General features: G+C 32.9%; 10 protein-coding genes across 10 annotated transcripts; 4 read left to right on the forward strand and 6 right to left on the reverse strand.

Moving 5' to 3' along the window:
- Window positions 1-49: 49 nt before the first annotated feature.
- cog1 (oligomeric Golgi complex component) lies at window positions 50-3,831 on the reverse strand (the record flags this gene model as incomplete). Its single annotated transcript, XM_004354923.1, has 7 exons — window positions 50-407; window positions 491-621; window positions 673-996; window positions 1,056-1,354; window positions 1,426-3,207; window positions 3,283-3,443; window positions 3,542-3,831. 7 exons carry the CDS (start codon window positions 3,829-3,831, stop codon window positions 50-52), a joined length of 3,345 nt encoding a protein of 1,114 aa, XP_004354975.1.
- Window positions 3,832-4,478: 647 nt separating this feature from the next.
- On the reverse strand, window positions 4,479-5,621 carry DFA_09123 (uncharacterized protein; the record flags this gene model as incomplete). The annotated part of the gene is made up of 1 exon (XM_004354924.1): window positions 4,479-5,621. One exon carries the CDS (start codon window positions 5,619-5,621, stop codon window positions 4,479-4,481), a length of 1,143 nt encoding a protein of 380 aa, XP_004354976.1.
- A 211-nt stretch (window positions 5,622-5,832) lies between these two features.
- On the forward strand, window positions 5,833-8,688 carry DFA_09124 (uncharacterized protein; the record flags this gene model as incomplete). Its single annotated transcript, XM_004354925.1, has 4 exons — window positions 5,833-6,150; window positions 6,216-7,111; window positions 7,177-8,625; window positions 8,649-8,688. The coding sequence occupies 4 exons, from the start codon at window positions 5,833-5,835 to the stop codon at window positions 8,686-8,688; spliced, it is 2,703 nt and encodes a 900-aa protein (XP_004354977.1).
- Window positions 8,689-8,786: 98 nt separating this feature from the next.
- DFA_09125 (uncharacterized protein) lies at window positions 8,787-8,984 on the forward strand (the record flags this gene model as incomplete). Its single annotated transcript, XM_004354926.1, has 1 exon — window positions 8,787-8,984. The coding sequence occupies one exon, from the start codon at window positions 8,787-8,789 to the stop codon at window positions 8,982-8,984; it is 198 nt and encodes a 65-aa protein (XP_004354978.1).
- Window positions 8,985-9,567: 583 nt separating this feature from the next.
- On the forward strand, window positions 9,568-10,070 carry DFA_09126 (uncharacterized protein; the record flags this gene model as incomplete). The annotated part of the gene is made up of 2 exons (XM_004354927.1): window positions 9,568-9,695; window positions 9,770-10,070. The coding sequence occupies 2 exons, from the start codon at window positions 9,568-9,570 to the stop codon at window positions 10,068-10,070; spliced, it is 429 nt and encodes a 142-aa protein (XP_004354979.1).
- A 208-nt stretch (window positions 10,071-10,278) lies between these two features.
- Window positions 10,279-12,358, forward strand: DFA_09127 (uncharacterized protein; the record flags this gene model as incomplete). The annotated part of the gene is made up of 2 exons (XM_004354928.1): window positions 10,279-11,516; window positions 11,605-12,358. 2 exons carry the CDS (start codon window positions 10,279-10,281, stop codon window positions 12,356-12,358), a joined length of 1,992 nt encoding a protein of 663 aa, XP_004354980.1.
- A 224-nt stretch (window positions 12,359-12,582) lies between these two features.
- On the reverse strand, window positions 12,583-13,986 carry tsg101 (Ubiquitin-conjugating protein; the record flags this gene model as incomplete). The annotated part of the gene is made up of 2 exons (XM_004354929.1): window positions 12,583-13,709; window positions 13,845-13,986. 2 exons carry the CDS (start codon window positions 13,984-13,986, stop codon window positions 12,583-12,585), a joined length of 1,269 nt encoding a protein of 422 aa, XP_004354981.1.
- A 542-nt stretch (window positions 13,987-14,528) lies between these two features.
- On the reverse strand, window positions 14,529-15,656 carry DFA_09129 (uncharacterized protein; the record flags this gene model as incomplete). Its single annotated transcript, XM_004354930.1, has 1 exon — window positions 14,529-15,656. One exon carries the CDS (start codon window positions 15,654-15,656, stop codon window positions 14,529-14,531), a length of 1,128 nt encoding a protein of 375 aa, XP_004354982.1.
- Window positions 15,657-16,146: 490 nt separating this feature from the next.
- DFA_09130 (uncharacterized protein) lies at window positions 16,147-17,846 on the reverse strand (the record flags this gene model as incomplete). The annotated part of the gene is made up of 5 exons (XM_004354931.1): window positions 16,147-16,199; window positions 16,267-16,535; window positions 16,627-16,863; window positions 16,941-17,567; window positions 17,674-17,846. 5 exons carry the CDS (start codon window positions 17,844-17,846, stop codon window positions 16,147-16,149), a joined length of 1,359 nt encoding a protein of 452 aa, XP_004354983.1.
- A 210-nt stretch (window positions 17,847-18,056) lies between these two features.
- On the reverse strand, window positions 18,057-19,616 carry pdi1 (protein disulfide isomerase; the record flags this gene model as incomplete). The annotated part of the gene is made up of 2 exons (XM_004354932.1): window positions 18,057-19,130; window positions 19,557-19,616. The coding sequence occupies 2 exons, from the start codon at window positions 19,614-19,616 to the stop codon at window positions 18,057-18,059; spliced, it is 1,134 nt and encodes a 377-aa protein (XP_004354984.1).
- Between the last annotated feature and the right edge of the window lie 62 nt (window positions 19,617-19,678).

The following is a 19,678-nucleotide window of genomic DNA, read 5'->3' on the forward strand; positions in this document are numbered from 1 at the left end:
AAGTCTTTTTAAAAACAAACTCAACATGTTTTTTTTTGTGTTTATTTATCTATCTGTTTTGAGTATTATTATTGTGACCACTACTTGTACCACTTCCAAATTGTGTAAATCTTTTAGTCATTGAGTCCATGAGAGAGAATGTTTTAGAAGCTGCTGATTGAAGTGATGCAGTTGTTTGTTGGTGTAGTGGTGGTGAGACAATATTTGTATTGGACTTTTGGTTCATCGACGATGGTTGAGTTGTTGGATTTGTTGTTGTTGTTGTAGGTGTTGGTTGAAGAGTTTGTTCTATTGGTGTCTCTATAGTAAATAATTGGAATCGAACATTGGATTTAATCAACGGAATTATATTGGTTGTATTTTCATATGATTGTTTACTCGATGAAGAACTCATTGTTGGCGATTTACTTTAAAAGATAAAAAAGAAAATAAATAAATTAATTAACCTGCCTGGTTATAAATATTATTTAATCAATTTTGATTTACTTACTGTTCAATTGGTTTAGCAACAGTACGATGGATTTGAGTAAAAATACCCAACATTGTCCATGTTTTAGAATATGATGTTTCTACAAATTTACTAATATGGTCTTTATATAAACTTAAATCAATTGGATCAATCTAGATAAATTTAATTTGGTTAATAAAATAAATTTACTATTTTAAAAATACTTTTATATTCATTACCTTTTCTTCTATTAATTGTATTATATCATTAAAAGTTTTTGAAATTGATTGTTGAGGATTATCGACGTTTTCTACGATAATAGTATCAAAATAATCTTTTGATCTTTTAAAACTTTGATCTTTGATAATTGGAGCTTTTTTGTTTCCATACAATACATATGATAGATATTTCATATCAAGTAATAATTGTATATAACCTTCTTTTGAAATCGGTCCATTATTTGACGTTGTTTTAATAGTTGACAAAAATTGTGATACAATTTTATAGATATGATTTGCTATACATTGTGAAATATATTTTTGTATATTCTAAAAAAATAAAATAAATGTCAATACAATAATTTTTTTGTATCTTTTGTTTTACATACTCTATCTAAAGTATTAAAACTAATTTGATTAATTTGTTTTGTAATATCAAAGAGGAATGATAAAATAAATGAAGAAGGTAGATATGGCATATGAATTTGAGTTTGTTGGTTGTCTGCCTGAATTTCAAATGATTGCCATGACTTTGTTTTTTGATGATTTGAATTATCCCAAGATAATGATAGTAATGTCGAAAGTAATGATGTTGAATGAATTTGAATAAAATTTTCAACCCATATTATAAATCCAAGATAATAAATACTTTTCAATTCTTCAATTATTTTTAATGATAATGGTGTTTCTAAAAATTAAAAATAAAAAAAAAGATTAATATAATTTTCTTTTTTTTTTTTTGTTTTTTGTCAATCTTACCATTTTTACTATTACTATTTGATTGATCAATTGGTAAGAAAAATAAATTTGGATTTTGAATGATATGTTTGTAAAATAATTTTGAAGCTTTGGCAATAAATAATATTTCATGAATTTTTTGTTGTTGCTGTTCCAATTTGATTTCTTTGTAAAGAGAAACGATGGTCGATTGGTTATCATTACAAAATTGTTTGATTGAATTGTGGAAAGATTGTCTCATGTATTCTCTGAGTTCATTTTCCTTGATTTGGTATTTTTCAATAATAGATTGAGTTTGTGAGAATTGATTTCTTTTTTGAAGGATTGATAGTCTCGATGACATGGTTGATAATGTAGCTGACCGAGGAGTTGGAGCGGGCGATGCCATTAGCCCACCACCGTTTAGTTTTGTTTGCTCGCTACTTGGGAAAAGATAGACAAAGTCAGAGACACAATTGGTATACATTTGGTTGACTTGTTGTAAAAAGTGATCAGATAGTGGTGTAATACCATTGGTCTTGTTACGAATCGATTGGACAGTATCGTCATCTTGTCTCTGGGTCCACAAGAATGAAGTACCAAAGTTTTTATCTTCTGGTCTGAGTAGTAACATTTTGTGTTGTAGTAACGAGGTGAGGTTGATTGATGAAAAGGTGTTGGCAATGATTCCTTCAGATTTTGTTAAAAATACTTCTTCCAATACATCTATTATTCTTGTCAAATCCTTTCCAATTACATTATTTGCTACAGTTACCCAATTCCAACCTTCTATTGGTACTTGAATTCCAATTAAATCTACTACTTTTTCATTACTATTGTTTTTTTCTTGTTGATGTTGTGAAAGAACAGATAATTCTGCTAAAATATCAACTCTGAGAAGTGAAAGGTCTTTGGCAGATTTGATTGGTGCCAATACTTCTTTTTGTGTTGATATTATCTTTTGAAGTACTTCATTTAACCATTCCAATGTTTTTTCTCTAATTATACGTGTTGATACATTATCTCTATTACTAGTAGACGAGAATGTAGTTGCTGCAGTAGCAGTATTACCACTACTACTTAAACCATCATCTTGATCTGCATCCCACCATTGTCCACTTATCTTTCCACCACCATTTTGAACCTCCTCTAAAAAAGCGATACATTGTTTAATGTATGGTGTTTTCCATTCGAAATTAACCTCTAGTACACTTGATGTGAATGAAAGTGCTGGGATGGGAGGAGGAGGGTTATCATCATACTGATAGGTATCATCTACAAAGATGATGAGTATCAGATAGAGAGTTGACTTTATATAGTCGACCATCTTGACCAGCGTTGATTTTACAGTGAGTACAACAGTTGCCGAATCAGTAGTTGTCTGTTTCTTTTGACTCGACAATGATTTGGATATAATGTGAGAAAATGCCAGCGATCTAACATGAAGAAACTCTACAAATACATCGGTCACTGATTTCTTGTCAAACATGACCAACGATGACAGACTGCCTACATAGTGTTCAGTAGAGAGGGTAGATCGCATTAAAAACTCTCTTGCACATGTTACAGTCTTTGATGGAAACTGTTGAATCGTCATCCATTGTTCTTCAATCACTGGCAAATTATCTAAAAGTTTCTTGATCTCTTCCGATGATTGTCCTCCACTCTTTATTCGATTGTACAAGTAGATTGCCTTTAGGTATTGTACAGACGATTCAAAGTATTCATTTCGATCAATCGATCTCCAAATCTTTTCACTTATATCAATTAAAAATCTACAATGTCTTGCAATTGATCCAATCTTTCTTTTTACTATATCTTTTTCTAAAGATAAAATAATTAGTATATAATTTCAATTGAATGATACAGATGTTCTGTATATGTGTATGGTTTACATACTTTGAGATTGACTATCTATTTTTGTATTATTTGATTTCTGTAATCTCTTTTCACTAAACATTTTTAGACTTGTTTGCATAGTTCCAATCATTTCTGTTATCGATTCACATGATTGTTTCATCTTTACAATTGAATCTGATCCTTCAACTAAATCTCTATACCTATTACTGTGAAATTGAATCAAAATCAAATGTTAGTAATGACCTATATATATATATATATATCTATAGATAATGGTTTCATTTTATTCATTGCATACCCAATTAATCTTCTTAATTGCATCTTTTTGTCTTCAATTTCAAATCTAGTATTTGATTCTATTGTCTTCATTTGTTCTGGTGCATTCTTTTCAAACATTGATGTTACTTCACTATCATACAATTTGATTTGTGATGATGGTATCAATGATAATAGATTATTATTTGTACTATTATTCATTGTTGAAGAAGGGAGAGTAGTTGATGATGATGATGGTGATGAAGAGGAACTTGTCAATTGGTTCCTTCCGCCACCAATCGGTATTCCTTCATTACTCTTATTCACTTGCATTCTTCTCTCTCTCTCTTCTCTCTATCTTCTCCCTCTTCTCTCTTTCTCTCTCTCTTTATATCTCTTTCATAAAGAACAAAAAACTAAAGATAATCAAATGCTTTTGCAAGTTCAATGTCTGGTTCAAAATTGATTTTTTGTAAATTAATAACAACAAAGTATAAAGTATCAAAAAGAATGAATATATATAAACAAGTTTGTTTGGTTTATTTTTTTTTAAGATATTATCGATTTAAATTAAACTATAGTCAATTGTTTGATTAATTTTAAGATCCTATTAAAATTTACCTTTATAAATATTTCAAGGTATTCCAATCGATTAATTAAGAATTAAGTATCTGCACTCTGGCCTTTTGTTGAGATCTTGAGAGCTTGTGAGTTTGATTATAGGGATGGTAAGCTGATTTGATTTTTTGCCACGACTGTCGCATCCCCTTGTCATTTGAGCAAAAGAAAAGAGTATTAAGAAAATATATCGTATAGTATCTTTAAATATATAGTCTCTCGAGAGTCCAAATACATAAAGAATTCCCAAAGACAAGTTTGTTTGGTTTATTTGTTGGTTTGGTTTAGATAAAGATAATAATATCCTCCTCCTCCTCGGATGCTGCTAATCAAACAAGTCAAATTGCTTGCGATCGCCATAATTAAATATTTAAAGGTAAATTCCAATCAATTGGATCGGAACCAATTTTCTGTAAATAGGTATTGGTCTTTGAATATGGTTTGGAACCAAGAAAAGTTTTGACAGAGAGAGGAGATGGATGTCCACTAGCAATGATATGATGCTTGTTCTTGTCAATCATTGATGCTTTTTTCTGTGCAAACTGTCCCCATAGGATGAATACAATCGGCGTCTCACTCTTGTTTAGTAGATGAAGGACTTGATCGGTGAATTGAGCCCATCCGAAATCCTTGTGAGAGTTTGGTGTCTTTTCTTCGACAGTGAGTACTGCGTTGAGCATGAGTACACCTTGACGAGCCCAATGTTCCAAAAAGCCATGTTTGGGTGTTTTGAATCCTGGAATATCAGTTTCCAATTCTTTGTACATATTCTTGAGTGATGGTGGTGGAGCGATCCCCTTCTTTACTGAAAACGATAGACCATGTGCTTGATCAGGACCGTGATATGGGTCTTGTCCAACGATAACTACTCTCACCTTGTCGAGTGGTGTCCAATTCAAAGCGGTAAATACCTCTTCTTTGGGTGGATAGATTGGTTTGGATTTTGGATCGGCGGCAACTGCATTCAACTTTGATACCATCGATTTAAAATATGACTTTTTAAACTCTGCTTCAATCTTTGTCTTCCAACTTTCATCTGTTAAATAATCAAGCATATCATCATATGATTTTGATGAAGTAATACTAGTACTTTTTGGTTGTTCATCTGATTGATTTGAAGTAGTAGTAGTTGTTTTTTTTGTTGGTTGCTTTGATATTTTAAGAGATACAGTCTTTTTAGCTGCTGCTTTCTTTGGTGAAGGTGTTGTAGTTTCTGATTTCTTTTGTTTCTTTACAGTTTTCTTTAGTTCTTCTTCTTCATCATCATCTTTTTCCTCCTCTTTCTCTTCTTCTTTTTCTTCCTCTTTATTATTATTATTATTATTATCTACAATTTGTTCCTCTTCTTCAGTATCTTGATCGAGAATATCTTCTTCTTCATCTTGAGCTCTCTTTTTCCCTCTCTTTTCATTTTCGGCTACAACATTATCATTATCCTCTCTCTCCTTAGTATCATCTACTTTCTTTACTGCTGCAAAAAAGTCTGTTATCTTTGGTTGTGACATGATTGATTGTATATATGATCTGAATGATTTGAACAAGACAGTCTTCAAAAAAGTAAGAGTGATCTGTCGCACATTTTCAGCCGTTTAAAAATTTTCCTTCCAAGAAATTTGAAATTTAGAAAGTATTCAGCAAAGCGGGAAAGTTCACTTGTTTAAATTTATTCATTCGCTTTTTATAAAATACATACATACATATTCATATATATATAACATGACCGATAATAATAATAATAATCAAAATATTTTATTAAACAGAATAAGATTTGTTAACGACAATAATAACCCAACACAACAACAACAACAACAAGATGACTCAACAACTAATAGCCACCAAACATTAAACTTTGTTGACGGAGCACCAGAGTTGGTATTTTTAGGTGGTCCACCTTGTTCAGGAAAGACATATTACTACAATCAAACATTCAAAGACACTCATGTTAGAGTGTCTGCTGAAAGTCTATTTCAAGATCATTCAGATATGTCATTTAGAAATATAATCTATAACTATGTTATTAAACAATTAAGAGAGGTAAATATATTATATATTAGAGATAGATATGATTCTAAATTACTTTTGATTTTTATTGTGTTTAGGGAAAAAATGTTGTAATTGATGATATGAATCATTTACATACAGTTAGACAATCATATATTATGGCATTGTTGAAGGATCAAACACCACTTGGAACAACGATGTTTCTAAACTTTATACCAAGTGGAGGAGAGACACAGTTGAAATGGGCAGAGGCATGGGCATTTACAGAACGATCGCTATCCAATAGTTATAGTGTAAGCAAGTTTTCAAGAATGGAACTATCGCAATTCAAAAGTGAATACACCAAACCTACCTACAAGGATGGATTTAAATTTGTTCGCGATATTACTATCCCATTGCACATGAATCTTCACAAAGATGCAAGACATGCACTCACCAACCTTGGTCTTTTTGTCGATGCTCGTTCGCTATTTGAGTTTGTCGATCGAACCAAAACTCATCGTTGCGGACCTGCTCTAAGGTTCAAATATCATGTTCAACTCAAACAAGATGTTTACAAACCTATTAAAGAGTGGGTTGATCTTGGACCAGGTATGAGACGTGTCATTTTGCTCATTGATGAAGTTTCATTGTTCCCAGCATCAATCGATTTGACAGACTCTATTCTCACCGAGCAATACCAAAAAGAAGTGAAAAAGTCAATCAAGACCCTTTCAGATCTCGTTCAATTCCCAATCTATTATTATATCGTACCATACAATAATGCTAGATACAATAATGATGGAGTACCAGTCATGCCATACCAAAATGATTTCTATCGTTTTCCAAATCCCGGTATGATTGCTGCTGCTCAACACCGCCACAAACTATCACTACACAATTCAATCGTCATTGTCGATGATGCCGATACCAAATCACTCTCCTCTCTACCTCTTCCAGTCATCTTATCATCTAAATTTTTTCAACAAAATTCTTTTGAAGTTGAAACTAAATTGTATGTAACATAATATATATAAACTATACAACTTAAAACTTATTTACCTTTATTATTTAATTTAGATTAAAAAACAAAATAGAAAATCCAACATTTAACTTTTTAGAAAATATATTATTTGTAAATTATGATGATATTCGTGGATATGATAGTGAAGAAAGTGAAAAGGGATTACCTTTACATTCTCGAATCAATTCAGAATCAAATGAATTATCATTTACCGAGGAGTACTTGCCACTTGACAAGAGACATGGTGTATTCTTTCCTCATGCCGATTTCCACCAATCAATAACTGATCAACAACTACTCTTGATCCAACCCATCAACAATATGGATCAACAACAACAAAAACCATCGGATCCAATTATACCATATGTTCATCCAGATTTAATGATCGAGTATGGTATTGATAGAGTTAGTGTTGGAAGAGGCGAAGGATACTATAAAGAATGTAGAGTACAAAATATCGAGACATCTATTCATAGTCCTGATTTTAGTATCCCATCTACACTGGTTAAAGCAGAGTGTCGTGGTACTGCGACATACCCATACATGTTGCAAATCAGGTATCGTCAAAAAGGAAATATTCTCGCATCACCATTGATGGAAACACATTGTAGTTGTCCACATGGACAACGCACCTTTGGTAAATGCAAACATATTGTCTCTTTGTTGTTCTATTGTAACCTCAATCTGGCCGAGCAGCCATCACCCCAGTCGTCCACTCCAGTGTCTCCACCCCTATCGCCAGTGCAGGGAAACAATACAGGGTCGTCAGTGCCAACCTCACCATTTACACCAACCAAGAATAGAGTGTTGCCAGATTGGATGACAGTCCCAGTCCACCAACAACAAAGAGATATTACCAAAGTATCACCAAACAAAAGAACTCTAACCATGTATCAAAAAAATGATGATGGCATCATCAGTCCATCTCGTTCACATAAAAAACAACTTCAATTTGTTTCTACCATAGCGGCGGCATCGTCAACCTCCTCTATTCCTACTTTTACAAACTTGGCTGAAACTGAACAAGCAATCCAACAATTATTTATCAATTCAAAATTAATCGATCATCCACAAAAAGTTGACCAACAAACAGCATCTGGGTCTTCTTCACCAAATCAAAATCAAAATCAAAATCAAAATAATAATAATAATAATTCCACTCCTCCCGATCAAGATGGAATGAGTACTGATCAAAGTGGAGATTCTATGGATCAACAACAAGAAGAGGAAGAAGAATTTGTACTTCCAAGAACAACATCTGAACAAAGTGTATTAAGTTTTATTCAAAATATGGGATCACAACAAAATAACAACCAACAACAACCACCAACTGTAAATAATAATAATAATAATAATATACAACAACAACAACAAGAAGAACCAAAAAAGAAAATAACTTTAAAAGAATTATTGGTTAGACATTCAATAGAATTACCTCTACCATCACCAGTTAAAAATACTTCTTCTAAATCGACTGTAACCAGTAGTCAATTACATATCGATATGTAAATTAATTTTGACTATTTAGTACTTCACAAACTGTAAATAAATCTATAAATATTAATTAGCTACAAACCATATATTTAAATAAAAAGTGCTGAATTCAATTTTCATTATTTTATGTTTCTCAACAATCACAAGAAGATAAAGATAAGTAATCACAACAATGGACTTGGAGGCAACAAGAAAAGAAAGAACAGAAGTAATCTGCTCATGGTTTCCTCAATACTACAATGCTGATCTCGAAAAGGAAATTGAAAAGGAAAACGAAAGTAGTAACCTTTCTCAAGAAACAGTAACAGTTACTGCCCAAAAAACAATCCTCGAGCAAGAACCCCCTAGACAGTTCAAATATTCCAAGTGAATAAAGTCACATGTACCTTTTACCTTTAAATCTCAACATGATCATTAACAACAATATTAAATAACAAGTTGGTAGTTACAACCATATTAATTATGGTTATTGGATTCATTTGTAAAATGGCCCAAGGTTTTTTTTTTCCACCCATCTACAAACACCTTTTAATTTTAAACAACTTTTGTGTTGGGTTCGAGAACAACTGAACTTGGCATATAACAACCTTGTATTTATTTATTTATTACATTGAATGGATTGGTTGTTTGTTAATTAAATATTAAATAACAAAATAGAAGAAATTTTTAAAAAATAAAATGAACAAGAATGGAACCTTTTATTCCGATGAAGAAAAGTTTGACATCCAGAATAGCCTCCTTGTCACTTCGGAGTATGGAGCTGATTCTAATCTTAAATTGAAAACACCAATCGATCAATGTGTTTTAGTTGTATGTATATTTTTAAAAAGAGAGTTGCTTAAAATCAAGAAAAAGAAATTTAATTTTTTTTTTATACCTTCTAAATTTCAATGTTGATTTAGGATTGTAAATTCAATTTAGTTGAAATTAAAAAAGATGGTTTAATATATAATATGAAACCAATTGCAATATTCAACAAGTATTTGGAGTATGTGAAAACTGACAAACCTACCAAACACACTGTCAATTACTCCAAGGGAAATTGGCCTCATGCTAGATGGGACCCTTATTTCTTCTTAAGGTATGTATATACTAGTTGATAGTCCATTGTTGTTTATAATAATTCTAACTAATTTCACATCTATTCTATTAAAGATGTGAAGAAGCATATCCAGTCAAACACCATTTTGTCTATGATAAATATTTCATTCCAGAGGAAACAGTTGTTCATACTACAGTTGATTTGGGTGTTGGTACATTTGCAATATTCCAAACTGTTATGATCTATGGATTGAGAGTGATTAGAAATGGAAAAGATCAAAGTTTTTACCAAATACCATTATTTAGAAATGATGTATTTGCAACTTCAACCAAGAATGTTGCCTATGAACCTGTTCAATTGGCTGATTTAGAAAAATATTTGGGTGGAAAGGGATCTTCAAGATGGCAAGAATAACCATAAACAATAAACTTTATCAAACAAAAAAATAAATAAATTAAATTAATTTTGTTTTTTTGGTTGCTGTGGATATTCTGATGTGAAGTTCTTGATGATATTGTAACAATAATATATTATAATGATGAAAGTAGAATAGAAAGGGAATCAACTAGAGAGAAAGAGTTATACTATTCATATAGATCTATATTTATATTTATTTATTAGAATGACAAATATATATTTAACATATAGAACTATATTCTTTTTATTATTTTCTCTACTCCCATTAGCAGCATTGGTCATACTGTTTGTTATACGATATCTATTCTATGACAAGAGTAAACATCATCCCAACAGTAAAGTACACGTCTTTTTCGATGTCATCAAATTGTTGGTTGTATGTGGAGTGGTACTAGCTATGACAGCAACAAGTACATGGCAATATTTGCATGTAGCTCTGGTGATAGTACCATCATTCATCTTTCTCGTAGTGATGAGTCTTCATCACCTCAAATCAAGATACTACGAAGCATCTATATTTGATCCGGTAGAGAGTATGATGATGGATAACCTCGGTGGTCGTAATCAAGATAGCGATGGAGTTGACGGACCACTACGAGCAAGTGGATCAATCAAGTTTGATGAATTTATTGCATTGGATTCAAAACAAGACGATGACGATGGAGAAGAGGACGGTGACAATACATTTGATCCATCATATGACGGAGGAAAGAAAACAAAGAAATTAAAATCGTGTATATCATTTTCACCGAAATGTCTGGTTAAATTGGCTTGGTGGAAACAATTTGGGTTGGATGTTCAACAAGTGATAAAGACATCACCAAAGAAATTGGTCGTGTCATTGTCTATACTCATTCTATTGGTTGGTGTAGCTATGCCATTGATGATGGACCGTATGTGCGTCTGTTCTCATCCAATGACACTATCAACCAGAATGACAAGATCACCAAGTTGTCAAAACAACCAAGTTTGCATATCCTATCTTTTGCTACCAGAAGATCCATCACAATCGATGATCTTTTATTTTCACACAAGAGATAGACCCGAAGTGGCATATATAAAATATCAAGAGGGCAAGGTAGACAATACCAGTGCCAAAGCAGCAGACTCTCTTTTACAAACTGTAGAAGCTCAATCAATGATATCAATGACCTCTACCATTGTCGAAGAGAATCGATGGGTAGTTGGTTGCTATCTCGATCAACTCAACCCTGCGACATTGTACAGCTTTTCAATGTGCTATATTACAAAAAGTTCAAATAATGAATCCATTTGCACGCCAATCAGTCGATTCAAAACACTACCAAACGATAGTTCACCAATCACCTTTGTTCAAGGTGGAGATATTCAACTAAATAATCAAGCCATTGATATGGCAACTCAATCTTTAAAATTTAATCCAAATTTTGTTATTATTGGTGGTGATATTGCTTATGCTGAAGGGTAAGTGAAATAATATAAAAAATATATAATATTAATAATAATTTTATTTTTTTTCTAATTTTGTTTATTTATTTATATTTTTTCCTAGGATACCAGCATGTTATCAAAGATGGGATCAAAAATTAAAATTTTTAACAGATACATATAGTAATATAACAGAGGATGGATTAACATTACCCTTTTTAATGGCAATTGGAAACCATGAAGCAGGAGGATTCTTTCAAACGAGTAAACAAGTACCATTTTATTTGAATTATTTTGTATTTGCAAAACAAGACATGTTGAGTTCACCTAGACCAACCTATCATCATCATATCTTGGGCAACTATTCTAGTTTGACGGTACTAGACAGTTGTATAGTTAGTACTTGGGCAGATCAAAGAGATTGGTTAAAATCAAAGTGGGATCAACAACAGTTGCCTCGACATAATCGTTTAATTGTTTATCATGTTCCTATATATCCTGGAAACGATGGTAAAAAACATATACATAATTTGGGAAGATCAGATATTGTACCACTATTTGATCAATACAATGTTACTTTGGTAATGGAAAATCATGAACATATATTTAAAAGAACATTTGCACTAGAAGGTGGGCAAGTCAAAGATAATAATGATGAAGGAACTATCTATGTTGGTGGTGGTGCATTTGGTATTGGACATGAAACCAATACAATGGAAACTGCATCAGCTGACAACCTACCACAAGATCTAGAGAAACGGTCAAGATCAAATCATCTTTGGATAGTTACCATTACACCAACCAACATTGCAGCAATTGCAATTAATTCAAATGGTAAATCTATTGATCAATTTTCAAAATCAGTTAATCAAAATTAATAATTGACATTAAAAATATAAATATTTGTTTGTAAACTGGCGAGTTTACAACAACAACAACAATTATAATTATAATATAAATATTTACATTGGAGGGAAAAGAAATTACATATTTTGTTAATTTATTGACAATAAAGTACTATAGTAGTAGTTGTTGGTTTGGGAATAGGGTTTAATTTAAATTGAAACAGCATTATTACCACCATTATTATTATGTGATAACATTAAATGAGTTTGAACTTTTTAATGGTGGCTCTGATCATGAATTGTTCACGAGCAAGTGATCTAACATTTTTAAGATACTCTTCAAGAGTGATACGATTCGAGTGTAACGCCTTGTCTAAATAGTACAACATGTCCTCGATGGTAGCATCTTCAGACACTAGGGTAAGAAGTTGACGGGAAAGTGGGTCCTTGGGTGAAGAGACAACATCAATGTCGATATCGTCTTTGCTCTCATTCTCTTTGATCCAAACGCTCAACTTGTCGATTTGATCGGTTGTGCTTTGAATCAAACCTTGGTAATAGTCGGTATCCTTTTTGAGTGTCTCCTTTTCCTTTTCGAGATGTTCTCTCTGTTTGGCGAGTAGGACATTGTTTTCCGAATAGTCTTCGATAGCCTTGGAAGAGGTATCGTAGAATTGAGATAAAAGTATTTGCAACTTTTCTGTACATTTCATCAAAGCTTCATCACGTTGGTGCTTTTCTCTTTGTGTCTCTATTTCTATTTGTTGTTGTTGTTCTCTTTCTCTTTGCAATTGTTCTCTTTGTTCTATTTCTTTTTTTTGTTGTTGTTCTCTTTCTCTTAATAGTTGTTGTTGTGATGGTGATGGTGATTGTGGTTTTGGTGGAAGTGGAGGTGGTTGTTGTTGTCCTTGTCCTTGATATTGTTGTTGATTTTGAATTGATTCTTGATAAGTTGGTGGTGGTTGATTCCAATTGCTATAGTTCCCACCGCCTCCACCATTTGTTGAAGGTGATGATCCATATGGAGGAGGACTATCTCTATTTGGATCAAGAGGGATAGGTGGTGGAGGAGCTGGTTTACTCTTTGAAACCAATGGTGGGTAACCACTATATACATCACATAGGTACTTTACTGCTTGACTAATATTTGATTGCCATGTCCAACTCGACAAGTATTGATGATGACACATTCCATTGTCACTGACCTGTGGATGATTCTTTACAATCTCCATCTCTGGTGTTGGATCGAGCATCACCACTGGTGGCACATATGGATACGTCTCTGGTATCCATACAACCACTGGTATATAATATGTTACATTTTGATAAACAATAGGTATTGTACCCTTTAAATATATTAATGTTACCATATGACCTCCTCTATCTAAAAATAATTAAATAAAATAGAAAAAGAAAGAATTAGGAAATGATATATAAATATATATATATATATATGTTTCATTCATTATATATATATATATATAATATATATCTATATATCTATACTCAATCAACATACTATATGGTGCACAACAAGGTTGTAGGTTTGGGAAAAATCTAAATACTTCTGTTGTATCATTCTTTACTCTTTGGGGGTCTCTATAAATACGAATAGTCGTAAGATAATTGACTATTGAGTTTAACTTGTCTGTTATATTCATGTTTGTTTTCTCTCTCTCCTTTATCTCTTCTCTCTTCTCTCTCTGTCTCTTTCTACAATAAATTAAATAATACAATAATAAATTCTTTTTTTTGCTTGTTAGTCTTGTGAATCAGGGAACATGGTGAGTTTTCAAATTTTGACAAGTAGTTTTATTAATAATATTATTAGTTGACTTGGATCTTTTGAACAACATTCTTTAGAGATAAAGAGATGGATGAGAGGAAAGAAAGCAGAGAGACAAGAGAGTGAAGGTGTTTATCCTTCTTTAGCAATCGTTGATTATTCCTCTTCTTTTTCTTCTCCTTTGTTTCATTCCCTCTCTCCCACACACACAACCTATATTATATAATAGAGACTAATTACTTTTTAAAAAAAAAAGAATTATTATCATCATTCCATTATCTGTCTTACTAATTTGTCAAATGTTTAGTATCCTAGGATGGGTTGTATAATATATGATTGATTGGTGTTGTTGATTTCGTTTATGTTGGAGAAACAACCTCTTGCTCCTTTTCTTGTGTGGATATATATAGATTGATTTTAAAATCTAATATAAACAGGACTAAGATTCTTTTGTCTCTTTTTCATCAACTTGGCAAGTTGTTGTTCTACGCTGGCTGGCATTTCACCACCTGGAGGAATGTTGTGCAAGATGGTCATGATTTCCTTGTCTAGTTTGGCAACCTTTCTGTATGGCCATTTTCTTCCTTGTGCTGCTTCTTTCCATCGTTTGCTGAGTGTCGATGTTGGAATTCCGAGCTTTTTGGCGGCGTTGGACTGTGGCAGATTCAAATACTCGGTGATATCGACATAGTTTTGACCTGAACGAATCATCGATAGGTCATCTTGCGGTGAAACGATTGCCAATGCATTCTCATTGGTTGGAATGAGGTTATCGGGTTCGGAATCAGACTCTCCACTTGACATTGATAGAGTTGTATTGACTGGATTGGGAAGTGTAATAGAGTTGTTGTTGTTGTTGGGTGAGTTAACTTGGAATGTTTGTTGTTGTTGTTGTTGTTGAGGTGGAGGAGGAGGAGGTTGAGCTTGTTGTTGATGTGGATGAGTAGTATTTGGCATTGGATCCATGAAATGTTGGAGATGAACTGGTATTCTATCACGTGACAGGGCTAGCGAGGAGGACGAGGAAGGTGTTGCAACAGAGGCCAATGGAGTGGATGTGGGAGAGGGTGAAGGTGAGGGTGAGGGTAATGACGCACCCGAGGGTGATGCTGCATATGGTTGTCTATATGGGTGATAACTGGCACCACCATGGTGTGGTGAAGATGTTGAAGTGGACGATGAAACATTTGGTGATGATCTCATCGGTCCTGAAGAAGAAGATGTATTTTGATGATGTGGTTGATTTAAAATATCATTATTATTAATATTATTTGTAGTTGTCGATGAAAGGGGTGGTGAATCATTATTATTATTATTATTATTATTGTCAAAAAGTTGGCTAATTAATGTACCCATACTTCCACCTAGTAATGGCATCATATTATTATTATTATCATTATTATTATTAATATTATTATTATTATTTTCAAAGTTTTTGTTGTAATGATTATTCATTGCATTTGTGAGGCCGATGGAATGTTGTTCTTTTTCGGTTTGAGTTGGTGATTTTTCAACATTTGTTGATGATGTGTTGGTGGTTTCCATGATTATAAATTTATAAAATTGGTTGGTGTCGTGTTGGGGACAAATAAATATATGATATTGAAAGAAGGGAAGATGGGATGTTGTTAATACTATTAAAATGTATTACTTTTTTACAAGAGGACCGTCGTTGTCGTTTACGATATCGTATAATAATAGAATAGAAAACAATCAAGCTGCTTGATCAATGTTTTGTTGCTGTTGCTGATGTTGGCTGTTGTTATTGTTAGCACAAATAAGAATATTTAGTTAGAAATGTGGTGAGCTAAGAAAAATGAGACAGAAAAACAGATGAAAATTCACTTTGTTGGATTGGGTTTTCAAAAAAAAAAAAAAAAAAAAATGAATTTTTTGAACCGATTTTGATCCAACGACGAAATTTTATCAATGCCCCATCGCTCATTGGATCTTGGAAGTGACGCGTCAAAATATTTTGATTATTATTATTATTATTATTTATTTATTATTTAAATAAATAAATAAAAAAAAAAGGTTAATCCAAGAAATGATTCTTTAACATTACTGATGCAATGTTTTTCATTTCCTCTGTTTAGAAAAAAGTAGTAGGTTAGTTTATAATTAATTAAATATTATATGATATGTATTGTCATACCATTAATTTCCAAAAGACTAGTAGACTTTGTATCAAAAATGACATAAAATTCTCTTGAATCAGTCTTTCTTCCAACGATCCAACGATCATTTTGAGTTTTAACTGTTGCCTCTGTTATATTCTCTGGATTACTTTCAAAGTCTGTATGCATTTCATTTAATATCTTTAATGTTTCCTTTGTCAATTCAACTCCTCCCTTTAATTTGAGTGATGCTTTAATGGCAAGATTCATTTGATTGAAAAATATATATTTGTATTGTTCTTCCATACTAAATATTAAAAAAAAAAGGTAAATAAATAAATGGTGAGTGGATCGGATCAAACTAAATCATTTGGTTCTTTTTTTTTTCTATTACATACAATGATTTTTGAGAATATCTTTGATCTAAAACAGGGAAAACATAATCGATTTGAGCTGAAAGTGAGGTTTTGATGTCATCCAATTTAATATTCTTTAGATCGTTTTGATCGACTAGGAATATACAAACTGTATCTTTATGTTCATAAATAATCATATAATTACAAGTATCACCGATATAAACCAATGGTAAAATAGGACTATTTGTTGGTTCAATTAAGAATCCATTCTTTTTTTGTCTAGACAAATAAAATAAAAAGTAAAAGAGTTAATAAATCAATTAATTAATTTGTTTGTTTGATATTTTTTGTTTTACCCTTTAGTACCCCAAATAAATTCACCATCAACATTTGTAGCCATAATTGAATTGGTAGAGGAACGATCGGTACCAACTTTGATGAGATGAATTAAATAATGATTAAGAGTTCTTGTTTGATGTTGTGAAAGGTTGCCATACATGAGATGATCTTTAAAGAACAATGCAGCAAATCTAAATGATGGACATGCCGATTGAAATGCAATTTCACATCCATTGACCATACTCAACATCTTTAGGAATACGTTCTTGTCGGTCGGAAGGAATTGAATACCATCCAATGTAGTAAAGATGTCTAGTTGTTCGAAATTGATCAATTGAAGATAGGGACGATAAAAAGTATCCAATCGTTTCTTTAGTATATCGAGTGATCTCTTTTTAGAGATATCTTGCATCGGACCATTAAACATTCTCCATAGATCATAGGTTTGTTGTAGAATGGTTTGTAGTAGGATATCATCTATTTCATCTTCCAAGTATTCTCTCTTGCCTGTTTTTCCACCATCTGCCGATCCCGATGGATTATTCAATGCTATCACCATCCATATATCAGGTTCTGGTTGTAATAATGCTATTGAATGTTTCATTGTATGTATATATTCACATGGTTTATCTGGTGAGAATTGTCTAAAATACAAAAGATGAAGGTGAATCAATCATACATACATACATATTAGTAGCTTATATATATATTTATCTATTATCTATCTATCTATTCTATTCTATTACATACTTTGTACATAATACATAAGCTTCAGTTAAACCAACAATATTAGTTTGTATACCTATATTAAAGTTTTGTTGTGGATGAAAGAAGAGGATCTTTTCATGTTCTGTACCCTCCTTTAAACCAAGTTTAGGATTATATACAAGGAAATAGTTTAATGATACATCTGTAATACTCATACTACTTGAAGTGAAATTAGTATACATCTTAGCTCTCTCTCCTCTTCCTCTTTCTATCTCTCTATTTCTCTCTCTTTTGATTAAACAACAAGTAAAGTTTTTTTTTTTTTTTTGGTTAATCAAAGCAAATATCTGCAGTGCTGCAAAATGTTTGTTTAGTTGTTTATATTATAATTATTTAATTTATTTTTTTAGGTATCTATATGATGTTTATTCCTTTTTGGAGAAAGCATCCAAGACATTGAGCTTCTTTGAAAAGTCATCGAGTTTCTTGGCTGGAACGGAACCAGCGAGGATCTTGGTGACACGGGCAACTTCTTTGGTGGCATAGTCAGAGGCCTTTTCGATGTTTTCCATGATCTTGACGTAGAGCTTGCCTTGGTCCTTGACTTCAGCGGTCAAAGTGTCGACGATCTTCTTGGCAGCGACGATCAATTCCTTCTTGACGGCGGCGGTGGCGTCGACAAACTTGGCGGCGATTTCGTCCAACTTTTCGATACGACCGGCGGTAGCGAGGAGACGGCCACCCTTTACACGGAGAGTACCGGCATTCTTGTTGATAAAAGAGATAAAGGTATCGACTTCACGACCTTGTTCGTACTTTTCACCTTCCTTGTTGTTCTTTGGGAACCACTTGAGGGTTGGGAAACCAGAGATACCGTACTTGGAGCAGAGGTCCTTGTGGGCGTCACAGTCAACCTTGGTGATTTCGACATCCTTGTCGTTGGCAAAGGTGTTGGCAAGGACTTCGTAGTCTGGAGCCAACTTCTTGCAGTGACCACACCATGGAGCATAGAACTCAACCAAGACGTGCTTGTCTTCGTCCAAGGCAATCTTTTCAAAGTTGGAGTCATCCAAGTCGATGACGTTGGAGGCAGCCTTCTTGACACGGACGTTGGTACCGGCGGCACCGTTGATAAAGGTGATGATCTCGTCGATCGATCTGCCACCGTTGTAGTCCTTGGCAGTGGTTGACTTGGCGTACATCTTGAGGGTTGGGTATCCGTTAACACCGTGCTTGGAGCAGAGTTCCTTGTGGTCGTCACAGTTGACCTTGGCAACGACGACTTGCTTGCTGCCGGCAAAAGTGTCGGCAATGATCTCATAGTCTGGAGCCATCTTCTTGCAATGACCACACCATGGAGCATAGAATTTGACAAACACCGACTTGCTACCATCGACAACACTATCAAAAGTGTCTGGCTTCAAATCAACCACGTTGCCATCAGCTGCAACACATGCAACAATAACAGCAAATAATGCTAATAAAATGATCTTGTTCATCTAAGTATGATTAATTATATATAGAGAGATAAAGAAAGAGTTTGTTTTGTTAGTTTATTACAAACAAGTATGTTATATATGATATATACTTTTTAATAATAATAATAATAATAATTATTTAATATTATTTAAATAATCAAATATATAAATTTAGCTTGGTTGGTTGGTAGGTCATTCATCAACTTCAAAATTCACTGCCTTTAAAAAAAAATTAAAAAAAATAATCAATAAAATAAAAAAGCAGGTGTGACGCAGCAGCATCATAGAGTGCTGTGTTGTGTGTGGTCGATACCCTACGATGGCATTATCACCCACCAAACTGACTGATACCTTCCAATCAGAAATAGTCACACACTCACACACCCACATCCACTAATTATGGTAGTCCATCTGGTCAAGGTATTCCAAAGAATAAAACTTAACCACATTCATTCCATTCTCGATGCTTTCATCTTTGAGAATACCAAATATATTGATGACGGTCATTATTCTAGAATGAATACAAGTATTATAGTTATAGTTATATATCATATGATATAATACATGTA

This window comes from Cavenderia fasciculata, assembly GCF_000203815.1.
Source record: "Cavenderia fasciculata unplaced genomic scaffold Scf_EU5ZYIE01BBABR-5, whole genome shotgun sequence".
Lineage (NCBI taxonomy): Eukaryota > Evosea > Eumycetozoa > Acytosteliales > Cavenderiaceae > Cavenderia > Cavenderia fasciculata.